Source organism: Nuphar pumila, chromosome 17 (assembly GCF_984573655.1).
Source record: "Nuphar pumila chromosome 17, dmNupPumi1.hap1.1, whole genome shotgun sequence".
NCBI classification, from domain to species: domain Eukaryota; kingdom Viridiplantae; phylum Streptophyta; class Magnoliopsida; order Nymphaeales; family Nymphaeaceae; genus Nuphar; species Nuphar pumila.
Window position 1 is genome coordinate 78,027,697 of NC_143265.1, and position 24,215 is coordinate 78,051,911.

Here is a 24,215-nt window from a genome sequence, read left to right on the forward strand (position 1 = left end):
CAAGAAAGGCACAAGGAATGGCTTTAGGAGAAAGTTTGTCATTCTTATCAGTAAGAACAAAACATTTACACCCAAAGACCCTTAACCTGCTATAATCAGGTTCCTTATCGTACAGTTTTTCAAAGGGAGAAATTTTGTTTAAATTTTTCGATGGGAGTCTGTTTATGAGATAGACAGAAGTAAAGGCTGCCTCAGCCCAGAGATTTTTTGGAATGTTTTGAGAAATGAGTAAAGTCCTAGTTGTTTCAATGATGTGCCTGTGCTTTCGTTCGGCTAACCCATTTTGTTGAGGGGTTTTCGGACAAGATTTTTGGTGAAGAATACCAAAATTTTCAAGATAACTTTTAAATTCATTTGAGATGTATTCTCCTCCAGAGTCGGACCTAAAGATTTTAAAACATCCATTAAATTGATTTGAAATCATAATGTGAAAACTTTTAAAAGTTGAGAAAACTTCATGTTTATGTTTAAGAAAATAAATCCAACAAAACCTAGTGTAGTCATCCACAAAGATCACATAATATGAAAATCCTCCTTTTGACATTACCGGAGCCAGTCCCCATACATCAAAATGGACAATTTCAAATGGTTTTGTCGTAAACATGGATCTTTGAGGAAAAGGCAAACATTTCATTTTCCCAAGAATGCATTCATTACACAAAAAGTCACTTTTACAAAGATGTTTAACAAAAGACAAATAGGAGATTTTAACAATATTGGGATGACCCAATCTCTTATGCCATACATGAATATCTTTGTTTTGGACGACGTTGCAAAATTGACTCTTGGGAACTTAAAGAAAATCTACGTAGTAGAGGTCTCCTCTTCTAGAGCCTTCCCAAATCAATCTCTCGGACTGGCGATCCTGTATCCAACATTTATTAGAAGAGAATTTTATATCGCAACCATGGTCCGAGAGTTGGGAGACAGAAAGAAGATTTAAGTTAAGGTTTGGGATAAAACGAATTTTTGGAACAAAGAAGTCTTGTTTTTCAAAATTACCTATTCCTTTAATCTCAAGAGATGTTTCGTCCGCGGTTGAGACAAAGGATGGAAAAGAATTTTTAGAAAAATTTGAAAGAGAGCAAGAGCTAGGGGTCATGTGAAAGGATGCCCCGGAATCTAAAAGCCAAGATGTCTTACCGGGGGAAGAGGATGACATAGCGGCTCCGGAAGTACTTCCCTTGAGAAGAGGTTGTAGTGCTTCTACAATTTGTTGAAGAGAAAGAGACTCACTTGATGAAGAAGGTCGTTCTTCAACTTGGGATGCCATAGCCGTTGCAATCAATTTCTTCCATTTAGGACACATAGGTTTGATATGTCCGGGTTCTTTACAATAGTAGCAATTCAATTTGCTATAGTCTCTTTTGCCATACCGATCATTTCCTCCTTGACCTTGATTCTTGAAATGAAGAGGTCTATAGGTCTTCATGTTATTTCCCGGTTTTGACACGGCATTAGCCATTTCACCATCTTCTTGAGTAGAGGAAGTAACAAGAATGCTAGAATTATTTTTGCCAATCCCCATACAGGTTTCTTCACCACTTAGCTTGGTGATAACATCTTCAAGTGAGGGGGATGTGAAAGCGGAGAGAAGAGAGGATCAAACTTGTTCAAATTCGGGTCTAAGGCCATTTAAAAAATTGAAGAACCGGTCTTCCTCAAGTTGTTTGTTCCTTAATTCGATTGCCTCTCCACTCCATTTAGTTTCAAGAATTGCGAGCTCGTCCCAAATAGAGGATAATTCGGCAAAGTATTCCCGAATGATCATGTCATTTTGTTGGAGGGTCAAAGCCCTCTTTTGGAGAAAGTACTTGTGGGATAGATCTCTTGAGGTGCACATTTTCTCAAGATATACCCAAGCTTCGGAAGCCTTTTTAAATTTGATGATATTGGCGTTTATCTTGGTCTCAACGGATGAGAAAATCCAAGATAAGATCTTGAAGTTCTTCATTTCCCAATCATCATGTTTTTTAGAATACTCTTCAAGGGCCTTTTGTCTTTCATCCCCTTCAAGGATCTTAATATCCCCTCCTTCAATAACGGTAATTTTGGGTTCCGGTTCTGGTATGGATCCATGAATGTAACCCCAAAGCCCCTTTCCTTTAATATGGGCTTCCATATTACCGGCCCAAACATGATAGTTTGAGCCATTAAGCTTAAACCCAAGAGAGAAATGAGAGTCTTTTTCGCCCATTAGAGAGGAAAGAAGACAAGGAATAATACGTACCTCAATTACTTTTCGCGTCTTCCTTGACAAGAGAGGCTCCTAAAATATTGCTCAAAGAAGGTGATCCTCTTTGATTTCAAAAAACTTGAAGGCATGTTTTTCGAGGAATGCAAGAGAGGGCGAATCGCAATTCTTCTTTTTCAACGAGGCTCTTACCATGTAAAAGTATCTTCAACAAGATACTTTAGTTGATAACGCAATAACCTTAAGAATAAATGTGCGAACATACACACAACAAGAACACTTGAAACACTTGTGCACAACAAGCACAACACACGGAATCACAAATGTGCAAATGCACTCATAAGATTCATAAACAACTAAAAGGTTGGGCTATAATCCCAAAACCCTTGAAAAAATACAAGAGGAGCTGCCCATATTTATAGGGCTTTTAAGAGGCCTTGGGAGGGGCTCCACATAGTCGTTGGAGCCCCTCCAACGGTCACAAATGTGACCGTTGGAGGGGTCCAACGACTAGTGGGTTGGGCCCCTCCCAATGCAAGTACAATGCATTAAATGAAAGAAAAAGAAAAAAGGTAAAAATACAAAACCATATTCACAAAAATGAATATGTGTAAAACACCTAAACTACCCTTACCAATATATATATATATTATATATATATATATATATAGGTAGATACATATACATATGTAATATATGTATATGTATCACCTTATATATATAAAATATATATACGAAATTACAACATATTTTAACAACTTGAAGTAAATGAACAAGAAAGTAGGAAGCTTTTGTATCAGGTATTTGTATGAGGGTGCTAAACCCTGCACCTTACATTTCAAGTTACATTTAAATGTGTTACAACTAAAGATGATGTGTTTCAAGATATTGAAATCTCTATTCTTATTTTAAGACAATCACCATATTGGTTGTCAGTAGGTAAAACCACAGGGGTATTTGCTAAAAATGGAGCAAAAGACATTGTGGCCCTTGCATCTCCCTGATTCAAAGCTTGAGGATTTCAACCGTCCAGGTCATATCTTTCCTCTGAAATGCATAACCAATTTGAATCCAGACAAACATATTGGACTTAATAGACCGGAATAAACCCAATTGAGCCAGATTGGATCCAGTTAATTAACCAAATTACATCCAATCAATCAGATTGGACTCCTGAGTGGACTGAACTATATATCTAACCAAATTACGAACACATTACTATCATATTAGACACCTGATCGAACCAGTTTGACCAAATAGGATCCAGTTAACCAAATTAGATACAATCACTCATGGTGGATATTGAATGGACCCAGCTGATCTATATTGGAACCAGTTAACCAATTAGATTCAGTCAAACATATTTGACTCAAAAGACTAGAATGGGCCCGTTTGGACTTGATTGGATCCAGCTAACTAAATCAGTTCCAATCAATCATATTAAACTCAATAGACATTAATGGACCCAGTTGGACCAGATGAGATCCAATAAACCAAGTTACATCCAGTCAATCACATTGAACTCTTGAATGGACCCAGTCAAACTATATTGGATCAGATTGGATCCAGCAAATCAATTTGCATCCCTGAATCCAATACATTATCTGCCTATTCTTATACAGCTCTCTCTCTCTCTCTCTCTCTCTCTCTCTCTCTCTCTTCATGCAACAACAAGCACATTACTAGTAGGACGGAAAACATCAGTATTGGGCTGCAGAATTTCGATGAAAATGATGGTTAATAACCAACAAGATCATTTCAATGAAAATTGGTCATTAATAGTAACTGTTTTAGTTTTCACAGACTGAAGTTTTCCTGAGGAAAGAGAGAAGTCAGGCACAACATGGAAATAAAAAAATGTACAGGGACAGTAAGCAGAACAGGCATGTGTTCAAACCAAGACAGAATTCTTCAGCTTAATGATGTTGTTTTAGGCAAAATGGAGATTTTCCGTTTGATGTCATTAACAAAGTATTCTAACAAGATTTTGGAGGCCAGCACCAACCAGTAAGTTATGGATCATTAGACTCTGTTCTGTCAATTCATGCTGGTTTCCAGAAACAAGGCTTACAGCATTCAGCATGAATGAATGAACGAAACTTGCAACAGAAACATACTAAGCATAGGCGTGTTTGGGCCAGACCATCTACAAATTAAAGCCAACAGGTGACAGAGTGTCATTCAAGTATTTAGCTTCTACAATCCTGAAGGTATAACACATGGTCTCAATACAAATTTGACAAATTTATGTAAAGCCAACTGGTGCCACAGTTTCATTTAACTATTTCACTTTTACAATCCCAAAGATATAACACATGGTCTTAATATAAAATTGACAAATTTTCGAATGACAGGAAAAAAGCAAGCAATCAAGGATAACCCGAAAATTGCAAATCCAAGGCTTCATGTATTTGTATAAGTTGTTAAAATATTATGTCTCTTTTAACTGTAAACTGAAATACCCATCAGGGGTATTTCAGTCCTTTTACTCAATAGGTGTCAGCCACCCTAATGGGCTAACATTTTTACTTTTTCTTTTTTTTTATTTACTTTTGCCTTTTACACCTTTTTCTTTTTACACTTTTTTTCTTTTTGACTGTTGTGAAAGGGACAGCTCCATATAGCTGTTGGAGCTGCCCCAACCGTCACAAATGTGACCGTTGGGTGCAGCTCCAACAGTCATATTGAGCTGCACCTTGTGGCTTCTTTTTGCATTATAAATAAGCCATAGTGGCCCTTGTAAACTCATCTTTTTTTGTGAGTGCATATGCAATAACAATGCTTTTGTAAAGCTCCTCTTGGGAACTTATGAATTGAAGTTCATTTTGTTTCATGCTTTTGTGCATGTGTATTCGTGCCTTTGTGCACTTGTGAGTGTTCTCCTTTGTGCCTTTGTGCACTCTTTGTATTTCTTGTATTGTAGTGTTACACACAATCTCTTTTTGTAGAGATTTTCACATGGTATCAAAGCAGGTTTAGTTTGAGACAAAAAATAGCCTCTGAGAATAGGCAACCTCAATTCCCAAAAAATATGTCAAAAATCCTAAGTATGACATTTCAAATCTTGAAGTCAAAATAGATTTAATGTTCTTGATTCCTTTGATATCATCACCTGTTATTAACATATCATCAACATATAACAATAATATAACAATCCCTGCATCAGATTTCTTAACAAACAATGCAATGTCAGTATAGCATGAAGTGAAACCATTTTCAGTCATTACATTGTTAAACCTATCGTGCCAAGCCTTGGGTGCTTGTTTCAATCCATAAAGAGTTTGACGAAGACGAAGAACTTTATTTTTAGAGATTTCCATACTAGGTGGAGCATCCATGTAAACTTCTTCATTAAGATCTTCATTTAAAAAGGCATTTTTGACATCCATTTGGTAAATATTCCATTTTCGAATTGAAGCAATGGTGATAAGACATCTGACAGTAACCATACGAGCTACTGGAGCAAATGTCTCTTCATAGTCAATCCCATATTCTTGACTGTACCATTTAGCTACAAGACGAACCTTATACCTTTCAAGAGAACCATCACTCTTAGTCTTGACCTTGAACACCCATCGACATCCTATAGTTTTCTTGCCATTGGGAAGAGATTAAAATTCCCAAGTGTTAGCTTTCTTAAGAGCTTTGAGTTCACTCTCCATGGCTTCTCTCCATTCAGTACATTGTTTGGCTTCTCCAAAAATTTTTGGTTCAAAATAAGAGTGAATGACACTCAAACAAGCTCGATATTTAGGAGAGAAAGAATCAAAAGATACGAATCTAGAGGGAGTCCTTCTAGTTCTTTCAGTTCTCCTAGGATGAGAATCATAAGTGGAAATAGTCTCACTAGGTTCACTATATAGTTCATTAGCACTCCTAAAGGTGCTTCTATCTCTATGAGAATAAGTGATGGGTTCTCTAGATACATTTTCTTCTTGAGGGGTAAAAGGGTTAGAGTTATTGTTGATCACAACCATTTCATTTTCACTATTATATGTTGATTCATCATCACTAGAGATATCATCATCCTTAGATAAAAGGTAAAAAAGAAAGGAGTAATCGGCATTTTCTAAATGAGATTCATTTTTTTCAAAACCACTATCATTTTCCAAAAAAGTTACATTCTTTGAAACATATAATTTATCATTCTTAGAGTCATAACATCGAAATCCTTTTTGAGTTTCCGAATAGCCAAGGAAAGCACAAGGAATGACTTTTGGTGAGAGTTTATCATTTTTATCGGTAAGAACAAAGCACTTACAACAAAAAACTCTCAACCTATTATAATCGGGTTCTTTTTCATATAGAATCTCAAATGGAGAAATTTTATCTAAATTTTTGGATGGAAGTCGGTTGATAAGATAGACGAAAGCAAGAGCTGCTTCAGTCCAAAAATGTTTAGGAATATTTTGGGAAATGAGAAGGGTTCTAGTGGTTTTAATGATATGTCTATGATTTCTTTCGGCCAAACCATTTTGTTGTGGGGTCTTTGGACACGATCTTTGATGGACAATGCCACAATCCTCAAGATATTTCTTAAACTCATTAAAGAGATATTCACCTCCGGAATTGGTCCTAAATATCTTTAAATTACTATTAAATTGATTTTTTATCACCATATGATATGTTTTAAAACATTAAAAAACTTCATGCTTATGTTTGAGAAAATATATCCAACAATATCGTGAAAAATCATCCACAAAAATCACATAGTAAGCAAAACCACCTTTGGATATGACAGGTGCCGATCCCCAAACATCTGAGTGAATAATTTCAAAATGTTTAGTACTAAACATAGTTCTTGGTTCAAAAGGCATACTTCTCATTTTTTCAAGAATACAATCATTACAAGAGAAAGTATTTTTACAAAGATCTTTAACAAAATGTAGATAGGATAGCTTGGTAATGTTGGGACGACCAAGTTTCTTGTGCCAAACATTTATGTCTTTATGTTGGGCCACATTACAAAAGGTGTTTTTAGGAATTTGAATAAAGTCCAAATAGTACAAGTCTCCTTTCCTAGAGTCTTCCCCAATCAATCTCCCGGATCGATGATCCTGTATTAAACATTTATTAGATGAAAATTGAATGTTACACCCAAGGTCCGTGAGTTGAGAAACGGAAAGCAAGTTTAAATTTAATTTTGGTATAAGTCTAATTTTTAGAATAAAGAAGTTTTGGGTTTTAAAATTTCCAATTCCCTTAATTTCGAGAGAAGTACCATCCGCGGTCGAAACAAAAGAAGGTGACACATTTTTAGAATACTCGGAAAGATATGAAATGTTTGGGGTCATATGAAAGGATGCACCTGAATCTAAGAGCCAAGAAGTTTTACCTGGAGGAGAAGAGGTGGATACGGCGGCACCGAAAATAGCTCCCTTTAGAAGAGGTTGAAGAGCCTCCACAATTTGATTGAGAGATAGAGCTTCTTTTAAAGATTACTCTTTGGATGGTTGAGATGTAGTTGTCATTGTTAGAAGTTTCTTCCATTTTGGGCAAACCGGTTTGATATGACCCGGTTCTTTGCAAAAGTGACACGAGATTTTGCTATAATCTCTTCTTCCTCCTTGATTACTTTGATTTTGATTCTTAAAATGAGGAGGTCTATATGTTCTTAAATTGTTACCGGGTCTAGAAACGGCATTAACACCATCACATTCTTCTTGATTTGTGGACATTGCAAGCACACTAGGATTTTGCTTCCTAATGCCCATACGGGTTTCCTCTCCACTTAATTTAGTTAAGACATCTTCAAGAGAGGGAGAGGTAAAAGAGGATAGGAGAGAAGATCTTATTTGCTCAAACTCGGGCTTTAGCCCATTCAAAAAATTGAAGAATCGGTCTTCTTCTAATTGCTTATGACGAAGCTCTATGGCTTCTCCACTCCACTTGGGTTCAAGCATGGCAAGCTCATCCCAAATTGAAGAGAGTTCCGCAAAATACTCTCTTATAGACATATCACCTTGAACAAGAGTTAACGCTCTCTTTTGAAGATAATACTTATGGGACAAGTACCTAGAAGTATACATCTTCTCAAGATACTCCCACGCTTGAGAAGCCTTTTTAAACTTTATAATGTTGGCATTAATCCTTGTCTCAACGGAAGAGAAAATCCAAGACAAAATCTTGAAATTCTTCATTTCTCATTCCTCATGTTTCTTACTATATTCCTCAAGAGCATTAGTTCTTTCATCTCCCTCAAGGATTTTGATTTCCCCTTCTTTAACCAAAGTAATTTTAGGCTCTGGTTCCGGAATCGAGCCTTGAATGTAACCCCAAAGCCCTTTCCCTTTGATGTGAGCTTTTATATTTCCGGCCCACACGTGATAATTTTTGTCATTTAGCTTGAAACCAAGAGAAAAATGGGAGTCTTTCTCACCCATTAGAGAGGAAAGAAGAAAGAAAAGAATGCGTACCACAATAATATTTTAAATCTTTCTTGTTGTAGTAATCTTCTAAAATATTGAATGAAGAAGAGTCTCCACTCTGATCACCAAAAAGTTGAAGGCACGTTTTCCGAGGCACTTGATATTGAGAAGAATCACACCAATTTCTTTCTCCAAACAACCTTGCTCTGATACCATGTGAAAATCTCTACAAAAAGCGATTGTGTGTAACACTACAATACAAGAAATACAAAGAGGCAAACTTCTTCACCAAGGCACTGTGTTCTCCAAGATTTAACTTCTTTCTTGGCAAACTTTCGTTCGTGACAACCTAAGTTTGAGGGGAGTGTTAAAATATTATGTCTCTTTTAACTGTAAACTGAAATACCCATCAGGGGTATTTCAGTCCTTTTACTCAATAGGTGTCAGCCACCCTAATGGGCTAACATTTTTACTTTTTCTTTTTTTATTTACTTTTGCCTTTTACACCTTTTTCTTTTTACACTTTTTTTCTTTTTGACTGTTGTGAAAGGGACAACTCCATACAGCTGTTGGAGCTGCCCCAACAGTCACAAATGTGACCGTTGGGTGCAGCTCCAACAGTCATATTGAGCTGCACCCTGTGGCTTCTTTTTGCATTATAAATAGGGCTTAGTGGCCCTTGTAAACTCATCCTTTTTTGTGAGTGCATATGCAATAACAATGCTTTTGTAAAGCCCCTCTTGGGAACTTATGAATTGAAGTTCATTTTGTTTCATGCTTTTGTGCATGTGTATCCGTGCCTTTGTGCACTTGTGAGTGTTCTCCTTTGTGCCTTTGTGCACTCTTTGTATTTCTTGTATTGTGGTGTTACACACAATCTCTTTTTGTAGAGATTTTCACATAAGTTATTGTTGCCAGAGAATGTTTAAAGTTTAAACTGTTTATTATTTAGCTGAAAGCTCATCAAACTTAATTCCAAGTACCTTAGCACGTATAGAGACTGGAATATCCTGAAGAACAGCAGCCTCTGTATAACTACTCTCATACTGTAATCGTAAGTGCCCTTTGATCTGATCACGTATCTCCTTTCCAAGTCTATTTCTGTTCATGTACTTGATTAAGTCTGTCATTTTATCCCTAAACCTTTCTGTCTTTGAACCTTTTACAATTAATGCAGTCATGTTACCAATTAGATAAGCACCAAGAATCATGTCGAAAGAAACAAATATCATGATGAATATCATTTCTCTGATATTGGCTGCATGAATATCGCCATATCCTGCACCAAATCATGCGAATGAGTTAGAAGTCCATCTCATCTATGTTTAGCACAAGAAAATGAACGCATAATGAAGTTAAGATAAACTCAATGCAGAAGCTGAGATCCATCATGGCAGGCTTCACACTATTTAAAATGTCCACATCCATTTCAAAATATCTAGACATTGATAGACTTTTCGTACAATGAAGTTGAAAAAGGAATTAGTAAAAAGCATGCCATAGCAAAAAGAAAGAGAAAACTAATCCAATGATTCTTAGAAATAAATAAATAGGAGACTCCTAGGAAAAGGTACTTCATGTCATGACTTTGAATTTTACCTACTACATGTGAAGCTAGGTACAGAAACTGAATGACCAAAATAGGGGATAGCCCCCAATACAAACCTAAGATCCTTTAATTAAGATAGTGTGACTCTACCAGATACAATTTGGTAGGATCCTATGTAACACATGCACTCTTACTGCCATCCTACCTATGTCGTACCATGTCCGCATGGGTATTGGTACCAAATACTTTTGGGAATGGGTCAATTGAGTTTACAACATGGGTACTGGTTGGGTACTTTTAAATATGGGTCAACTAGGTTTTAAACCTGACTCGACCAATTTTATCATTTTTATGAGATGATCTACTTGGTAACACCTTGTGGGATAAAAAATGCCCAATGTTAAAGATATAATTGTTCATAATTGACAGTCTATACAATCTATGCTTCATCTGTAGAGAATTTTATAAACTATAGCATAAATGTGTGTTTTTCTATGTGACAGTACGTACTCTTTGTGTGTGTGTGTGTGTGCATGCGTGCCATGTGCGGTCCTTCTTAGACATGTCCATGTTGTAACCTTGTACACTTTTCGTACCCCATACCTGCACAAGTACCTTTGTAACACAGCATCTAGAAGATTATCATCGGTGGTAACATCTCACTAGGATAACCACCAAGACATGGTACAATATGGGTAGAAGAAGTGCAACACAGAATTTTCAGACAGTTCACACACATATACCCATATAAAATCACAGTGATAAAGAATAAAATAAATTTATTGTTTCACATTATGAACAAGAAACTTTTGTTGAAGAATTCATCAAAGTTATCTTTCTGGGATGTATATTTTGGGGTAGTTGGTAACATAATATAGAATCATATAAGAAAGTAGAGACTGTCAGAAACCAAGTTTACAGCTAGAGGCAAGGGAGAAATTACCAACTGTTGACATGGTCACTATGGCGAAGTAAAGTGATGTCAGGTAGCGTCTTTGTAGATCTATTTCTCGAAAATTCTTATAGCTATAATCTCCCAACTGTAAGCTTCCTATCCATGTATAGCCCTCTTCTGATGCTGGTAGAGTTGTGGCTAGATAGTAAAAGATGCAGGCAGCTGTATGCGTGCAGTAAAGCTCCACGACAATAAGTTTCACTATCCTTGTGAACAAGTAGTTGATACGTATATCCTTCTCTACCTTCTGGAAGAAATTTGTCACTTTACGAACTCGACTTAGCCGAACCCATAAGAGATACCTCACTTCTTCCCGATCACCACAGGCCTAGATAAAAACCATAAGACACATTGCTAAGTGTAATTATTTACAGTGAAATCTTTTGAAAAACACAGTAAAGGAATATTTCACAAGAACCTTTTGCGGTTCATTTTGGAGGTTGAGCAACAAAAAGGTGTTAAATTGCGAGAGGAAGAAAAGAAAAATATCACATAAATTGAGTGAAATGGTGCATGATCTATACTAGTTTTAGTTTAGACGGCTATTTTGACGTTTCCATCTGTACTGGGGCTAAATCTTGTTGCATATTGTCATCATCATAAATTTTGTTGCATACTACCAGTGATGTTTTCGGTAACTATATCTAGTTAATGAATTTTCGATCATCCTTCAGGCTACTTAAATAGTTGCCAAACTTACTAATGAAAGAAAGCAGTATACAAATTTGCACTTTCTCTTTCCCCCTTTTTTTGGGGTTCTAAGAAGTTGGTATGAATTTTAATGTCTTTATGTTTAGCTCGCCAAATATAGTTCAAAAGAACTGTGAAAAGGTAAAAGAAAAAAGTTGGTAGGGGAGATTTACCCTATAGATAACATCCCATGGCATACAACCAATAACGTCCACTAGGAATCCGGATTTCAGATACCTGATTGATACAATCCAAACAAAAGAGAAAATTAGCATTTCTTACAAAACCAATCATTATTCATGACTAACACGTATTAGTTCAACAGAAAAAGGAGAAAACAAGAACACAGCAAAAACCACAGTAGAAGGGAAGTAAGGAGAAACACCAACCTCATAGCAATACTGCTACGCTTGTATACCATCCTATATGTCTGGCCGTCTCTGTAAGCCAAGAAAAATTGAATGACAATGTCGATGAGGAACGCGATCTGGCCAGCAATGTCGAGTAAGAACAGGTTCTTGGGCAGCCCCCGGAAGAACCCAAACTCCATGGGCGTGAAGAAGGACGAGTAGATGGCCCATACGAGTATGAACTGCGTCCATGCTTGATACCATCTGCCTCAAACAGAAACCAACCTATAGTAAGGCAACAAGTTACCCCCGTTCATTCCCCTCGCTCGTAACAACATTACTGTAGACCGCGGTGCAAAGTTCGGCGGGGGAGGGGGCACCGCGTTGTGCCCACGCCACCGATTCGTCTGGATCAGAAGTTGGGTGTAGGGAAAATGAACCGGAGACTCGGATGAGTTATCCGAGTCGTATGATCCGACTAGACTCGAGGAGAAAAAATATCAAGTGCAATGTGATTGGACACTTTTAGTGTGCCGTTGCAGCTGATCACCTTCCATCTTGGCCATAGGGCCTGTCAGTTGTGGGTTCCAAGTAATGATGGAGGGCAATAAGGTGCAGCAACACACCAAGGGAGAGATTGCAAGTCACGGCAGCACCCCCTTTCGTAGATTTCACTGCCGTAGAAATGGAATCGAACCCCCACGAAAACCGCTTCTGTGAAAAACGCATGTAAAATAGCATGCCCATCAAGAGTTTTCCATGGAAAGCAAGGTTTCTGCTGTTTGTGTTGTCACTGTGTATCTTGCGAAAATGCACACCCGTCAATGCATTTCTGTGAAAAACAACCTACTTTCTTTGACACACAAACGCGCCCTAAAAGTGTTCAATCACATTGCGCCTGATCCTCCTTGAAATCGAGGAGCACACAAAGTGGGAATACGGCAGATTCGGCAGAACACTGGTGGATCGACTGGGTCTTGGAGTCAGACGTAACACGGTTCTGGTGACTCCCTCGGGGTGAAGGGTAAGCCATTGGAATTTTACGCTGCTAGGACAGCGATCGTAAATATGGAAGGCAGAGCCAGTCGATTAGGTCTATGATCCTGGACACAAACACGTTATTATTAAGGCAAGTTGGAGTATCCTCGTGCCATCTCTCAAGCCAATTTCAATGCTGATGGAACCAGTTTTGGAGCAAAAACTCAGTTGGCTCGGGCCTTATATATATATAAAAAATAGACCAACTTTAGTGATGTTCTAGGTGCCACCTTTTTCTTCTCCTCTTTTTGCTATTTAATTTTTATTTGAATCCAAGACTTAAAATTTGATAGAGAAACAAGTTACCACCTGGACCCAAAAGGTGATTGCTAGCGAGAAGAGAAAAAAAAAGGTCGTGTGTTGATGCCATGTATATGAAATAAGGAGTTGGAAGTTGAATGCAACGAAAAGACGATACTTTTTGCCCACATGGGCTCCGCTCATCAATCGGTAGGGGCAACTTGAGAATGGCACCAAGTTCATGGAACATCACAAGTTGAAACCCATGGGAGGAATCCTTTGTCATAAGTTCGAAGCTGGGTGTATGAGGCCAGCCAATGCACGGTCAATGATGAGAGGATTTTTTTCTTTGAATTATAAAAAAAAATTTGGAAATTTTGGAGAGCACTCTACGACAGCTATGAGGCGTTGGAAAATCACTTTTTAACCTAAAAACCTGCTAAAATCAAGGATCTTGTGATAACAAGTTGTTGCGCTTTATTTGAAACTTCCATTCAAGGTTTGCAGCCGGTGGAGTTTCAGAAAAAGGAAAAAGAATAGAAAATAGAGGAAGAGTGCTTAGGTGCCCTTTATTGGGCGTGACCTCAGAACTTTTTAATTTTTTATAGCTTTACAAGTTTTAAAAAAAAACCTCAACCTCACCGTCTTTAGCTTTTGTCATAAGCCACAGCTTTCGCTTTGTACGTGAATGTAACGTCAGTGCACGTGTTTCAGTACTATTGCTTTCCAAAATAATAAAAAGCTTGTCGCTTATCAAGAAAAGTTATATTTAGCTATTTATACGTTTGTCCTCATTACCATAAAGTTCGATATTTTTCTTAAAAAAAAATCACTCTTAAAAGTCTGTTGGAAGCTGGTATTCGAGGAGAGTTTATGCACATGAAAAAGTGGTACCAGCCAAATTTTGGGTTGGTACCAAAACCTACTCATTTTTTTTAAAGGTAAGCAGGGGTTAGGCAGACCCCTACCAGATATCTCTTAAGCCCCATGAGACAGAGAGATTCGAACTTGAGCCTTTAGCTTGGCACAGGACCTTGGTTACCACGTGGGATACCTCCTCGGTGGGGACAAACCCACTCTTGAGTGCAAAGTGCGGTTAGCTCTGTGAACATTCAGCAGACCACCCTTATTGATCATCGACAGATATAGTAGAGGGTGAAAAGCGATTTGAAGCATCTGACGTTTCTCTCATAGGTAATTGACAAGGCTGATGATAATCCACTAGTTATACCTGCCTCCAATTATGACAGAATGATTTCTTACCAATGGACACTATTGGTCGGGTTTACAGGTGGGTTGGATAGCAGAAGCCTAGATTTTGACTTCATCTTTCAAAGGCTGAGTTCCTTCTGGCCCTCCATAAAAGACTTGTGCATATCCTTTTACAATAATGGTTTGTTCCTCATCAAATTATCTAAGGAGATATGAAACTGGCTATGAAGTGTGGGGTTTGGCGTGTTGCTGGTAGAACCCATGTAGTAAATCCAGGGGCGTAGCTAGGATTCATGTGAGGGGGGGGGGGGGGGGGGCAAACAGGGGTGAAGAAAAAAAAAACTATTTGTGTGATAGTCGGGGGTTCGGGGGCAGCGCCCCGAAAAAAATTTTTTTTGAGATAAAATAAAAAATGGCTACAATTATTGATAAAAATCTATTTCATATGGACAAATCAAACTATTTGCTGCAGTAAGGGCTGGGCTAGGACTGGGCTGGGCTAAAAAATGGATAAAAATCTATTTCATATGGAATCAGGGCAGGGCTAGGACTGGGCTTTTATAAAAAAAAAAAATATTTAACTGTTTGGGGAGGCAGGACTGGGCTACAGCCCAGTCCTGCCCCCCCCTAGCTACGCCCATTGGTCCCCCGGAATGGAGTAAAAATTGGATTTAAAAATACCATTCCACTTTGGATAAGACCCCCAGGTTTCTCCTGAACTGTGGAATTCTAAATTTTTTAAAGGAGTTGCAAATTACCTCAATGGATCTCTCTACCAGGTGGACGCTCACACTCACAATATGCAACACAAATATTTTGCGAGAATCTACCTTCAAGTCCCTTTAAACTTTACACCCCATCCTTTCATTGATGTGCTGATTGAATCGGGGCGCAAGTTTTCTCAAGAGGTCATCTATGAAGGCCAGGTGCGATGTTGCTCTTATTGTGGATCCACTTTTCATTCTACAACAGTTTGCAGATCTCGACCCTCTTCTTCGCATGCAACTGCACCTACAACTGATGAATGAAACAATGTCAAAATATCCAAATATCCTATTCATAACAGAGGCACTACCCCAACTATTTATAATTCTAATTGTTTTCAAGTTCTAAGTGCTTCTACTATAGGCACAAATGTTCTGTCTCAACCTATTTCTAATGCTCAGGAACAACATCGTAGTCAAGTTGTTAAGACTCAAATTTTCAGTTCAACTACAGCTAGTTCGACAACCGTCTCACAAGTTCCGGTGAATGTCCAGGTTTCGACCAGCACCTTGGTTGTGTCTCATCATGATATCAAGAACTGTGCATGGCTAGGTGGCTCCTCTCGCAGCCCTCACTCGACTCCTTTGACTTTGCTGCCCAAATCTAACTTTGATGTACAAGAGAATCAGAAGATGAATCTGAGAGCCCTCCTGGTTTTAAATTTTTGGCCAACCACGACAAAACAATAGAGCAATTTCCTACATCATCCCATACATCAGTTGTCCCATTGTATGTTTCGCCTAAAGCAACTTATCAAGGAAACATTCAGCTAGCTTCTGCTGAGCCCAAGGTAGGAACTCGTACTAAGTTGGTGTCTAGTAAAAAGAACTGTAATAGGCCACTTCGATTCTCGATGGGGTTTCATGTTGAATCATTGGAACCTAACAGCCGACCACAGAAAAGGCGATCACAACAAATTAATGAGATATTAGCCTTGCATGCACCTCCAAACCTTTCTCAGTTGGATGATTTCTTCCGTACAACATTGGATAATCAAGGCGTGCCTTCTGATGATCAAAATGGATTTCAAGATCCATGAAAGACATTTCATGGAATATCCGTGGTCGGGCACAACCGGCCACTTAACGTGATCAGAGGCGTTTGATTGATTCCCAACAACCGGTAGTTGTCATCGATGGTTAATTCAGCCCCCTTCTCGAGATCAGTTAAAGAAAAGGTTTCGTAAATACAAACTCTGCTATAGTCAGCCTGATTCTAATGGCACTAATAGGGTCTTATGCTTACGGGATAGTCAACAAGTTGAGCTCATCTCCTTTAATGCTTCCATCTTTTGGATAAATTTTAGTTTCTTTCAGCTTTCAGACAACATTCAGTTTAATGCCTACTGAATTTACCTTCATAATGATGCTCAGCGAAAAAGAGTGTCTTATGCAAACCTAATTCGATATCTTTCAGTTGCACCTAATTCAGTGGTGGTTCTCCAAGTCTTTTGAGTTTTACTGGTTAAGAAGCAAGTCTTTCATCTAGTTGTGTGGAAATTGTGGCAGTTGAGGAATCACTTTAGGCACAATGATAGCATCCTTGCTACGGCACAAATGAAATTCAGTTTATGGTCCTTATGTTGTGAGAAGTTTTATAAGTTGAAGTGGTCTATAAAAGAGAAGTCTTGTCTAGCCATTTGGTTAAAATTTGGGATAGTGCCACATCCTTGGCCAACATTGAATATACAAGGTATTAATATTCAGATTGCCTCATCCAGTTCCTCATCAGTAGCTCTTGCCTTTGTGATTCAGAAGACCAATCGAGAGTTAATTGTGGCAGGGGCTCAGCGTATATCCCCAGATCGCCTCTTAACAGAAATTCAGCTGTTGGATGATGCTCTAAGTCTTGCCTTTCCTGAGAATGCTAATATTATTATCTCTAGCAATAGTAAGCTTTTTAGAACTTGGCTTCGTCAACTTAGTGAGGGGGAGAAGATCTGTTGGTAACAACTTTTCAACTCTAAATCAGCTTTCTCACAAGTGTTATGTCACTTATTATATTTTTTTTTGAAGGTTTGTAAACTTTTGAAATCTGTTCCTCAGATGGGGGATTGTGTGGTTTGGCGCCAACGGCCTCCAGATTTTGTCTGACTGACCCTTTTGTGAAGGAGGGAGCCTTAATTCCCCAGTTCTGTTATAAAAAAAAAGTGAGCGTCTTTAGCTCCTAAATGCATGAAGTCCCATTCAGCCATCAGTTTCCAACCACCCACCAGGAAGATTGTTCGACCATGCATCTACCGAATGCATAAACTCCCATCCCAGCTGTCAGTTTCCAAACAGACTTCACTATCTGTTAACAGTTCCTCGAGATTAATGATTGCGGAAAATTTTGATCAAATGCCAAGCTGCATCTTCGGCACAAGTTTTAACCATGTCAATGATGCCTAGCGTTAGGTCCAATATCAGCCCCGCTTACTTGCAAAACGAGGTGTGATCGATTAATGACTGGTTTAGGTTGGCAAAAGACTAGTGCATCCTTATGTATCAGCAATGTCACATAAGGACAGATAATATGGAATGGAGACTCAAAGACATGATCTTTACGAAAATTGAGAAACCAGGATACATAATTAAATATCTAATCTATACAAATTTACTTTTAATATTTTAATACACAAAATTATATCGATTAGTAATAAAATATGAAAAAAATAATCTCTCTAGAGGGGGCTGACCGACCCCCTCCCTTTCCTAGTTATTGTTTTGACAAAAGCTATTGGTTGGGTAACAGGTGAAAATAATCAAATTTAACAAGATTCAAAGCAAAAAACAGGTAAAAACAATGCTTTTACTCTTTATAGGGGTGCTGACGGACACCCTATCATTTTTTCATTTTTAATTATGTTTTTCTCATGCTACACAAACAAGTGAATGATGCTGGTGCGGAGGAGGAAAAAGATTTCAACACCAATCATCATGAACTCTCCATGCCTAACAAGCAAGCAAGGGTCCAACAACTAACTTGACTGACGTGTAACCTTGTTGACAAACTGGAATCGCCTACCCCCATCCACGAACACTACCATAGCCGTATGTAAATTGCCGCCTTAAGTTTATTTTAATTTTAAAGGTACGTTTGAGTGTCACGGAAAATGAGTGTTTTCTGCGGAAACGCAAGTGCGGGGCCCACAGTGACGAATCAAACAGCAAAAACCACCGTTTCTGCAGAAAACCCTCGGCGCGCCAAAATACACGCTGCCTCTGGGTTTTCCATGGAAACCGTTCAAGGCATTTCCACGGAAACGCCCCCTTAGAGCACAGGAACGCATACAAGTGTATTAATTGTACTTTAAGTTCTACGAAAACGGTATCCGATGATCTCCTGTCTCATAGCTGAGTCTACATTTTGAATTTAAAGATTACTCGGTGTATTCTTACAACTGAAAAACGGATACAATCTAACAATAAAATATTTTAATAAATAATATTTATCTTAAATAAACTATTTGAAAATACATAAAAAAAAGCTTGTTGTCGAACAAATCTAAACTTGGCGAGGGAAAAATCTCCTAATATTTTAAAAAATATATTTCCTTGGGAAAATCTTAAACGAATATCATAAAAAATATAGCAATCATTACATGGATAGTTTCAACGTATGATATATTTTGAAAATATCAATTTTTAGTATCAACTCTTGAGAGAATGGCAACAAAAGTGCGATGTTTTCAAAATATCGAAAATATTCGTGACTTACCTCGTCGTGCTCCAACTGTCACACGTTCTCGTGTCCGTTCTCGTGTCCGTTCTCGTGTCCGTTCTCGTGTCCGTATCCATACTACGTACTTTGGGCAATGTAGGGACGTACTAACCCGAATAATGGATTGATGCTCGCGGTTCACGAGTCCGTTTCCGTGTCCATATCCATGCGAGATGCTTTCGGCAATGTAGGGACTTACTAACCCGAATAATGGAATGATGCTCGCGGTTCACTCGTTGGCATCAATGAGCAAACAGGACTCGAATCCTCTTCCGCACAGAATCGTGACAGAGACTCGACTGTGGTACCGACCTCCAAATCACGGGCTCAAGCAATACGTACAATGTCCACGTGCCCAACTCACACGCAGAGAGAGAGAGAGAGAGAAAGAGAGAGAGATTACCGGCCGTCCGGGTGAATGACGCACGCCTTAGAGAACCCTCTTAAGCCTCTCATGAGGCTCTCCCGGCTCCCGAACCGGCGGCGCCCATCCAACCCGAACTCGGTCGACAGCAAATCAAACCGGCTCCCCCGAGACGACTTGATCTTTTCGCTGACGTTCTCCACCTGGAACTCCTCATCTGACTCGCTGCGCCTACCCCGAGAAGACATGATCTCTTTTGCCTGCACGCAGATGCAAAAACGGGTGATTCGAAATGGCAAACCGGTTTCCGATTCGATGAGTCGATCTCAAGAACGCATCAGATTTTGTTTTTAAAGGCAAGCTGGGGTTAGGCAGACCCCGATCAGTTATACAACATACCATTGGGTTTTGAACTTGCAACGTCCCAATACATGGTGACGTGCACTAACAGCTCCTACTAAACAAGCGGAGCCCCCCCCCGTTGGTGAACGCATCAGATCTTTACCACCGAATAGAAAACCCGGTCTTCAGAAAATTGCAGAGAGCTTTGGAATCCAAAGACTCTGGACGATTAAACAAATAATAGGAAATTGGCGACTGGAGGAATCAAACCACAATATTCTAACAAGATTTCGCGATACAGCTTCTAAATCCCTCAAAATCCGGTTCGTCAAATTTGTAAACACCGACGATGAATTATTTTTCCTCTTTCTAACTTGTTCAACTAAGAATGTGAAAGGAAGGAGAGAAATGCTTAATTCTTCTTAGAAATGAAAAACATCCGATTTTGCTTTGTATCATTAAAATCGATCTTCGAACTTCCAAAATCATGGGAATTTCCAGAAATTTCAGGATTTTCTTCCTTTTTTTATAAAAAAAGCACGAGAAGAGACGGAGTCACCGTAAATTTCATGCTCGATTGATGAAATCGGCGTTTGATTTAAATTTTCGGATCTATACCGGAATTTAACTCATTCTACACTCAAATTCCGATTACCTCGATTTCTCAGGAAGTTCCGAAGCTTCAAATGGTAATAAATATTGAAAATCGGATAATCGCCTTTCCTAGAGTCTCGATCCGAATCAAAATAACTACAGCAAAAGAAATCTATAAAAGGATGCAGAATCGCCAAAAAGATCACCGTCTCCAAATCTGCAAAAGAGGAAAAAACAAATAAAAAAGACAAAAAAATCAGACCGATTGGACTTCAAACTAACCCTAGAACGTCGAAAGATCAACCGAAATTTATACAAAAAAGGAAAAGAAGAACAAATCGAAATGTCTCTCTCTCTCTTTCTTTCTCAACGATGACGAAGAAAATGACACAAAACTAAGCGTCACTCACCGGAAACGTCCACTCCGATCAGAATAAGAAACTCACGAGTCCTTCTCTACCTTTACACGAACTTCCTTCTTTCTCTTATCCGGTTAAGGAAGATTCACGGTCGTCTTGTCGCAGTAACGTCCTCCACCTGGAACTCCTCATCCGACTCGCTGCGTTTACCCCGAGAAGCCATGATCTCCTTCCCCTGCACGCAGATGAAAAACGGGTGATTCGAAATGGCAAACCGGTTTCCGATTCGATGAGTCGATCTCAATAACGCATCAGATCTTACTCGCTAAAGGAACGCATCATCAGGACGCCGTTGCTGTTCCCCTTTTTCTCTCTGCGCCACGGATCGCCATAATATCCTCTTTAGGGTTGAAAGAAATCAAGAGGAATCGTAGGCCGTCTGGCACTGCCGCAGGGAAAGCGAATATTTATAGTAGGGGAGGGAGGGAAAGGGGCGGGTTTATTAAAAATTTGAAGCAATGAGAAAGACGGAAGAAGGGGGGTGTGCGGGATGACGGTGCGGCCACTGCTCTTGTTTGTTAGGTATATCGGTTCTCCGCGACCATGAGCGCACGGGGAACTGCAACGCGCGCTCGGTGCTTATATCGTTGAGGCCGTAGTTTAGTTAGTTGCCAACAACGGGGCATGGGCATCGGCATTGGCCTGAAAATTTTTATGTATATTTTTTTGAAGGCTGGGGAAGCCAAGCCACCCTCGGATGAGAGACCTGGCCGTGCTGGCTAAGCCTGCCCTACTTACGGCTGTTTTTCCGAAGGCGTAAACATGTGGCACATCCCTTACCTCATAATGAGTCGTCCGGCTTCGGCTGAGATTGGGATAAGCAAAGGCTTATTATCTCCTCGACTTTTATCTCTTGCTCTTATTAGTGGCCATTCTACTGCAAACCCATTGGGGCTATGTATGTTTTCATTTGAAATATAGGTTGATATGACTTTGAAAACCATCAATATGAGTTTCTGATAAACATTGGTAGGGAATCTAAAAGAATTAGCATGAATTTTTGAAAAGCTCATACAAACTATATATTTTTATTATAAAAATACTTACAAATTAATATATATATATATATATGTGTGTGTGTGTGTGTGTGTGTGTTAATTTCAGGTATAAGTTCTTATGGAGCCACTTTATTCCATTTGATCACTCATGTTTATTCCAAAGCATCTAGATCAATCAATCATTCTTTGGATCCCATTGTTGAGTATTCTCTAATTAAAAGTCAGAATGTGGTTCTCATGGCAGGTTTAACCAAATATATGCCACCTCTCATTTATTTTTGTTCAAAACACAAAATTGTTAATGATAATTTGTTGTGTTCATAGATTTTTTGCGACAATAACTAGATACACCGTATGATTAACTGTATTTTATATGTTTTGTTTGTATTTACTTAATTCTGAAGGACATTTTACATTCTTATTTTTGAAATTACAAAGTATATAATAGTTCCTTGTGTTCAATACTTATATGTAGGTAGCGATGGCAGTGGACAGGGGACAAGGTCTCCACCCCGGCTCCATATCAAAATTCTGCCCTCCATCCATCCCTGTTCCATACCTTCCATCCCTTGTTCAAATGGAGCGAGGCGGGGCGGGGCCCCATTTCTCTCCAATACACTGTCATCCTTAAAGGTATTTTAGCTATTTTACAAACAGTTATCGAGGACGGGGCAAGACGGGGCGGGGTGGGGCAGGGTGCTTTGATTCTAACCTTCATCCCCGTTTCATGTCATCTATCCCTAGTCCAAACAAGGCGAGACGGGCCGGGCCCCATTTTCTCTGGGTCCATTGCCATCCCTATATGTAGGCAAGAAGGTTTCAAACTAGTTAGTAGTAATTTCTTTTAGCAATAAGGAATAATAATAAGCCTTCCTTCTTAAATTGCTAGTTTTCTACTACATATAAAATTGCTCGTTATGTAAGAAACATTTGATCATCTTTTAGTACCCATTTGTTGTAAGACTTCCTAATTCTCATGTCCCATATTTTTTAGGATGCCTCATTAATTTGCAATTTAAGAAATTTTCAATCAAATGGGCAACCATATCTAAAGGGTTAATACGAATGTCTCAAAAATAACTATTTCATCTTCACATTCAACCAAGGGCATGTTGTCAACAACTAGGGATGTAAACGGTTCGCATATGGATCAGATATTGCTAATACCATATTGGACTAATTAGATGTTGGTTAAAAAGTATTCAAATTTGGATTCAAATTCAGACAGTGAAAAGCTAATACCAAATTCTTTTTTTCTTTTTACATATAAATGGATTCGGATATCCGTCAATTCGGATATTCATTGAATTCAAATGAAAAGCATGTATGAATTCGATTATAATAAAAAATAATTTTGGCTTAACAAATCAGACTAAACAAAATAGGATTGAGTCAAATATTGGATAAGCACTGATCCGTTGACATCCCACCATGGACGCAACTAACATCAACTGGTTGGTTCAACTCATTGTCTCAGCGGAGAGAGTTCACTAAGAGATATTGGTCAAACATATCAGCTCAGACAAGGTGGCCTTATCATAACTCTTTTTTTTATAGGCAACCAGATATCTCTTAAGCCCCATGTGTCAGAGGTAGGGATGGCAGTGGACCAGGAGAAAACGGGGCCCGCCCTGCCTCGCCCCATTTGGACCGAGGATGGAGGACATGAAACGGGGATGAAGGCGGGGATGAACTTATGGTTTCCCCCGCCTTGCCCTCTCCTGCTCCGTCTTCAATCCTTCTTTAAGGATGGCAATGGACTGAGGGAAAACGGGGCCCCGTCCCATCTTGCCCTATTTGGACTTGGGATGGAGGACATGAAATGAGGATGGAGGTTAAAATCAAAGCCCGTGTGAGGATGAAGGTGGGGATGGATGGCAGGATTTTGAGACCAGCGGGGTTGGAGACCTTGTCTCCCGCCCCGCCCCGGTCTACTGCCATCCCTAGTCAGAGGGATTCAAACCTGGGCCTTCAGCTTGGCACAAGACCCCGCTAATCACATGGGATACCACCTCGGTGGTCTTATCATAACTCTTAGTCATTCTTTTGGTCTTCTCTTTTTCACTTTTTAAAGAAAGCCAAAGTATTCAGAAATTTGGACCAACTGGAGAGGAGTCCTACCTGGTCATGACTCAGAAATGACATTGACCTAAACCCACCAGTACCTTGAATTTGCATTCTATTGGATCGTGTCCAAGTGAGACAGGATCCAAACCCGTTATTCCAGCCATAATGAACTTACTTATTAATGCTAATTCTGAGGTAGGATGGGTGGCCGGGCCCCTTCGGAGCTGGATTCTATTTGGGTTACTTGATACCAAGATCTGGTCCAAACCTTTTAAAAAGAAACGTGGGCTGTACATAAAAAAAGAGGTAATGTTTGCTACCTAACCTTTTAGTGAAAACTGTAATTTTCTATTTTTCTTTTTTTTGCA

The 24,215-nt window shown here is 39.0% G+C and overlaps 1 protein-coding gene across 2 annotated transcripts in view; it reads right to left on the reverse strand.

Annotated features, from left to right (window-relative positions):
• Positions 1-21,336, reverse strand: part of LOC149812347 (potassium channel SKOR-like) — a 33,498-nt gene extending 12,162 nt beyond the window's left edge. Inside the window, exons 1-8 of one of the 2 annotated variants that reach the window (XM_089992602.1) lie at positions 21,045-21,336; positions 20,774-20,957; positions 20,425-20,580; positions 19,467-19,687; positions 12,146-12,370; positions 11,930-11,993; positions 11,055-11,394; positions 9,546-9,841 (exon numbers count right to left, since the gene is read on the reverse strand). In XM_089992602.1, the coding sequence (XP_089848728.1) occupies positions 9,546-9,841; positions 11,055-11,394; positions 11,930-11,993; positions 12,146-12,370; positions 19,467-19,675 (1,134 nt within the window). In that variant the 5' untranslated portion in view covers positions 19,676-19,687; positions 20,425-20,580; positions 20,774-20,957; positions 21,045-21,336. The remainder of the gene's footprint in view (positions 1-9,545; positions 9,842-11,054; positions 11,395-11,929; positions 11,994-12,145; positions 12,371-19,466; positions 19,688-20,424; positions 20,581-20,773; positions 20,958-21,044) is intronic. The other variant, XM_089992600.1, reaches the window with a different exon arrangement.
• Positions 21,337-24,215: the final 2,879 nt, after the last annotated feature.